General features: G+C 42.2%; 1 protein-coding gene across 2 annotated transcripts; it reads right to left on the bottom strand.

Moving 5' to 3' along the window:
• Window positions 1-1419: 1419 nt before the first annotated feature.
• Window positions 1420-4593, bottom strand: arf6a (ADP-ribosylation factor 6a). Of its 2 annotated transcripts, none has more exons than XM_014144809.2 (2): window positions 4292-4593; window positions 1420-4118 (listed from the first exon to the last, which is right to left on the bottom strand). In XM_014144809.2, the coding sequence occupies exon 2, from the start codon at window positions 3320-3322 to the stop codon at window positions 2795-2797; it is 528 nt and encodes a 175-aa protein (XP_014000284.1). In that variant the 5' UTR covers window positions 3323-4118; window positions 4292-4593; the 3' UTR covers window positions 1420-2794. The 2 variants fall into 2 exon arrangements, with proteins under 2 accessions (XP_014000284.1, XP_014000285.1); XM_014144810.2 differs by having other exon boundaries at window positions 4251-4538.
• Window positions 4594-6071: the final 1478 nt, after the last annotated feature.

Here is a 6071-nt window from a genome sequence, read left to right as displayed (position 1 = left end):
CACAGGGAAGTCGATCATTTCAACACAGCAAGCCAGGTCAAACTCCAAACCAACAGACGCAGAACAAACAACACATTAGCCAACACTGTAGCCATGCCTCCATTTCATCAGAGAAAGGCATTCCCTCACAGAGACCCATAAGGGCTGGGCACTAGCTGCTGGATTATTGTGTGGTAATAAATTTGCACAAACTGCATACTAAACGGCAAGTATGTAATACATTAAACTGCTCGTTTTTTTGTCTTTATCATAAAGGTTACACTGAACGTTCATAAACGCGCTCATCTATAAGAGCAAAACTGAAGCTTCACATTTGGCTGACTGCACTTTCTGGAACAACTGTGCCACACCTCAAACAACGATCACACTGACATGCATGTCTCCCTCTAGCAGTTTCTGACTTCAGTCGTTGATGTCATACCAATAATTCACCCTCCCTATCTCTTTTTGGGGATGAACTTTCCCATAGACACTTATCTAATGTCAGTTTTCTTATTCCCCCACTCTAACGGTTAATGTTAGGATTTGGGAGCGGGTAAACTGATCCTAGATCTGTACCTAAGGGCATAGTCTACCCAGGGCGAGCTGCCAGCCAGGCTGGCTGGGGCCTTTTGTGTGGCTGACACCCCCTACGGGTCACATGAGCATGAAGGATGACATCACTCTCCAACCGAGACGCCAAGCAGGTTCTCATTGGTGTGAACAAACGCGTTACGTTACACTTGCCAACAGATTTGCCAAAACAGTAAGTTACTTTGAGCAACTAAGGGCATGTTTAAATGTGACCAACCTTTTTCCCTTGCCTTATGTATTATTTAAATCTGTGAATGTATACAATTGAAAATGTCAACATACATACTCAAATACACTGAGTGTTGTTTGTTCTTGAGGACACGGCTTTGTTTGAGTGACCCATTAAAAAGAATCTGGCTGTCTACCGTCTCTGTACACAAGTTGACAGGTGTCAGTCAGTTCCATCCAGTCAATGTCTCTCAATCTGTGGCCATTTGAGGCTAATCGAGAAGGTGGTGGGGTTCAATCTGTCAGCAGTCTCCTACGTTCAAACCAACACTAACTTAAGGACTAACTTTCTTCAACTTCAAGTATGAAAATTGATTTTAGAAACTGAGTTTCAGACTATAACCCCTTACAAATTCACAAAAGAAAAACAGCTTGGGCATGATTTGCTTACACATCCCTAAAATGTCAAAAAGCACTTTGGGTTAAATACACTAGAGACTCCTACTACAGTATTCTAATGGACTATGGGATACATAGAGGCCTTGAAAGTAAGGTCTAAGCTACCTGACAATCACAACCCGAAACCAGAGATCTCATCACTTATTCAAAGCCTGTGACTCACGCCATGAAAGAGCACAACGGAAACACACCAAACAGACTTCACAGTTCACACATCAATTTTTTTAACAGCCAAATTTTACTTCCTCTTTCGTGACATTCAAATAGTTTAAGCATGTACATGTTAATCAACTTGTGTTGCAGGCATCATATTGAAAAAGCTACACTTCCATGTTGGTGTGGATATCTTTTTTTTATTATTTAGTCAGCATAGCAAATCAAACAAAAAAAAATAAAACAAAGCATTTTCTTATCTATACTGAACAAAAAGTACAGCCTTGTCTGACTGCATGACATGAGCTGTACAGCTGATGTGAATGAGCAGCGCAGAAGGCCCCAGTTACTGGAGAGCAGAGCACCATTGAAGTGGTATGGGGGGGGGGTTGAAAAGTAAATGCTTACTGGGGTCCAAGAGTCAGTCAAGAGTCAAGTGTGCACTTTTAGTCAAGGGGTCTATAGTATGCGTCTTCCCATCCTCTCACGGATAGGGTAGTCCCCTCCCACCTATTGTGCAGACTCAGCTATGAGTGTGCTTTCCGCCATGCTGTCAGTCTGTTGGTGCACCTATAAACTCAGGGCTTCGCAAAAGCCAGCCAGAACTGCAAATGGAAGCGCTTGGTAGAGGCAAAACGAGATCAGTGCTAAAAGATTCTGATCCGAAAACAGAACAAAAATAACAATATCCATCCATGTCCGTTTCCATATATTCCAGCATCCATATAGTGTCTTTTTAGAAAACGTCCCTAGCAGACATCATGGATGGAATCACTGTTTAAGGAATTACATACCAACACATTTTCCTCAATCTCAGCATTTTTTTTTTTTTTTTTACAATCAATAGTGAAAAAAGTACTTCTTCATAAGGTCCTTACATGTCCGTAATACACAATCTTAATTCTTTAAAAAAACATGGTGGCAGTTGAACTGATATGCTGATGCTGCCCCAAGGTTTCCGGGCACAGATATGAATGGGTAACGTCCTCAAAGGGGCATTTCCCATCTTTTGGGTGGAAGTCGGGACATGAGAATACTGTATGAAAAGGCTGTCTAATGTATCTATAGAACCCTGCCATCCCCCAAAACATCATACAAGAGATTTTTTTGTTTGTTGGAATACGCATCTTTCAGAGCTTCTGAAAGTGAAGTATTGAGTGATAAGAATGTGAGCGAAGTATATTACATTGCCAAAGCGGGAAAAAATATGTAAGAAAAGCCAGCCAAAACAATAGTATTTTTTGTTTATAAAGAAAATGTAGGTTATAGGGAAGTCATTATCAAAAGAAAAAATGTATAATCAATCTTTTCATATAATCATCTGAGAAGTCATATTATTCATTAATTGCCTCAGCTTGTAATTTTTTCCATCTCGTTCATTTCACTTCTTTTTTGCTTGTTGTAACTAAACAGTCCAGGCTGAACATAAAAGTGATGAACATTAAGATTTGTAATTGGAGGTGAGCCAGGTCAGACCCTCGTATAGTCCATCACCGGTGGTAGCACACGATGGCTGAACGTACCAATTCCTATCCCTGATCCGGGTCAGGCCCAGCTTCTCCTGGATCTCGTGGGGCTTCATGGCGTCGGGCAGGTCCTGTTTATTGGCGAAGATCAGGATGATGGCGTCTCGCATCTCCCGGTCGTTGATGATCCGGTGGAGCTCCTGGCGGGCCTCGTCTATCCGGTCCCTGTCGGCGCAGTCCACCACGAAGATGAGGCCCTGGGTGCCGGTGTAGTAGTGCCTCCACAGCGGCCGGATCTTGTCCTGGCCCCCGACGTCCCACACGTTGAACTTCACGTTTTTGTAGGTTACCGTCTCAACGTTGAAGCCGACAGTGGGAATGGTGGTGACGGACTGGCCCAGCTTCAGTTTGTAGAGGATGGTGGTCTTGCCAGCAGCATCAAGTCCAAGCATCAATATCCTCATCTCCTTGTTGCCAAAGATCTTCGAGAGCATTTTCCCCATATTGTAGGCTGTGCATGAACATCCACTTCCTTAGAAAAAAAATCTAAATTGCTTCCCTATGATTTCGAGAGAGCAGAAATTGTATTTTTTTAAATTTAAGTTACAGGTTTCGTTTCTATTGCGGTAGCAGGTTGCCTGACAGCAGACGTCCACGTGACAGTCTCAGTGGTACGTTGACACAAGTCTACTTTTTTTTTTAAAGACGGTGGCAGTTACAAACGACTGTTCCAGAAACTCTTGTGTAGAATGGCGGGCAAGCAATGGAAAAGTATTCACTGAAAGATACAAATATTCCGTTACCTTAACAGCTGTCAGAAAATAACTAGGAACTACGAGAGGTTTGCAAAGAGAAACTGAAGTGGTTGAGAATTTGACGTCTAGGTGCCGGGAGAGGGTGGGGAAATATTTTCATAATCCACAACACTATAATTCAGTCTATTTGATTCAAACGATTAGCCTAACAACCCGACATTATTTGAATCTAAATTTCAGGTCCCGGTGCGTACCTTGGTGTTTTCAATCATGTAGAAAGAAATACCAAAAATATAGCCTAATAGTTGCGTTGAAGAAAGTAGGCCCTCTCAAAAGCCCGTAGTAGTTCCGACTTCCTCCTTGTCTGCCGGCTGTCCGCTTGCCCTTATTCCAATCGGCGGATTCAAAATAACGATTCTATTCGGGAGTTCATTGTACCGGAGACAAATAAGATCAGCCCCAGTCGTATCTTCGCCGGGACAACCAGGTCTACAATGCTCAAAAGGTAATTGATTCATCCGACTTTCCGCTCTTCTTTCTCTCCCTGTAACACAAGAGCAATTCAGAAAAGGGAGGGGTGTCAGACAGACAGAGCACAACTTTAATCGGCTACCCTTATGTCAAAAGTGCACTGTTCCAGCCTGAAAATAGCGCGCAGTATAATTTAAAAGCTTACACAAAAAGGCGTCGCGTTGGAAAATGTGATAGGTAGCTTACTTGCAACTGCGGCAACCCCCGGTCCCCAGGTTGATTCTCCCCGCTCTTGCCTCTCTCTACAGTCGTTCAGTCAAAGCGGTGGCGGTGCTGTGTTACCGGAAAAGGTGCGGACCCAGATCACCCGCCACTTCCTCTCGATTGCTCATGCACTACGCCATTTGGCATGCGCACACCGAGAGACTTCAACAGCAAACCGATCGTATGATAGTTGAAATGGACGCCAGTTGTTGGGTATTATTAGGGTATTACAAAAACGGCACGGTTTAATTTTGTCTTGTGATTATCTGGTTCTGTGTTTACAAATCTAGAAACCAATCTGATCTCCCTATTGTCTACGTCATATTCCGTAATAATGCGCCTCATTATGACGTCATGGTTGTTCACTAGACGTTGTGAGTTTAAATAATGACACAAGTAATGCAAGATTTGTTGCAATGCCCAAATTGAGAGAATTAAAAAAATAAAAAATAAAAATCACTACAGCTGTGATGGAAAACGATAGTTTTGGTAGTTCATGCAGAATGCAGACAGATCATTTGTTCGTTTGACATGGTAGGATATTTGTGTTAAAATTAATGATGCGAGAAATGGTGGCAGAAACTTAGTCATGAGATATACAGTACCAGTCAAAAGTTTGAACACACCTGCTCATTCAAGGATTTTTATGTATTTGTATTATTTTCTACATTGTAGAATAGTAGTGAAGACATCAAACTATGACGTAACACATATGGAATCATGTAACCAAAAAAGTGTTAAATAAAAATATATTTTATATTTGAGATTGTGCAAAGTAGCCACCCTTTGCCTTAATGACAGCTTTGCATTCTCTCAACCAGCTTCATGAGGTAGCCACCTGGAATGCATTACAATTAACAGGTGTGCCTTTTTAAACGTTAATTTGTGGAATTTCTTTAGTTCTTAATGAGTTTGAGCCAATCAGTAGTGTTGTGACAAGGTAGGGGTTGTACACAAAAGAACCCTCTGTGGTAAAATGGAAGAACAGCTCAAATAAGCACAGAGAAACGACCGTCCATCATTACTATAAAGTCATGGTCACTCAATTCGGAAAATTTCATGAATTTTGAAAGTTTCTTTAAGTGCAGCCGCAAAAGCCATTCAGCGCTATGATGAAACTGTCTCTCATGAGGAGGCCTTCATGGTCGAAATCACTGTCAGTGATTTATTTAAAATTCAAGGCACACTTAACCAGTATGGCTACCACAGAATTCTGCAGCGATACGCCATCCCATCTGTTTTGCGCTTAGTGGGACTATAATTAGCTTTTCAACAGGACAATGACCCAGCACACCTCCAGGCTGTGTAAGGGCTATTTGACCAAGAAGGAGAGTGATGGAGTGCTGAATCAAAATACCAGGCCCCCACAATCACCTGACCTCAACCCAAATGATATGGTTTGGGATGAGTTGGACCAAAGAGTGAAGGAAAAGCAGCCAACAAGTGTTCAGCATATGTGGGAAGTCCTTCAAGACTGTTGGAAAAGCATTCCAGGTGAAGCTGGTTGAGAGAATGCCAAGAGTGTGCAGAGCTGTCATCAAGGCAAAGGGTGGCTACTTTGAAGAATCTCAAATATATTTTGATAAACTAAATTAAAACCATTGAATGAGTAGGTGTCCAAACTTTTGACTGTGTTACGTAGGCCTCTTGGAGAGAATGCAACACCCCGCTACATCTCAACTCCCCGTGGAATGAAGAAAACTATGTGATTGTAGGTGCGGAGAAGGACAACAGAAGCAGAGAAAAATACCGTTTACAGGGA

The sequence above is a fragment of the Salmo salar genome, chromosome ssa15, assembly GCF_905237065.1.
Source record: "Salmo salar chromosome ssa15, Ssal_v3.1, whole genome shotgun sequence".
Classification (NCBI taxonomy): Eukaryota; Metazoa; Chordata; class Actinopteri; order Salmoniformes; family Salmonidae; genus Salmo; species Salmo salar.
This window is presented reverse-complemented; position numbering and strand designations above follow the sequence as displayed.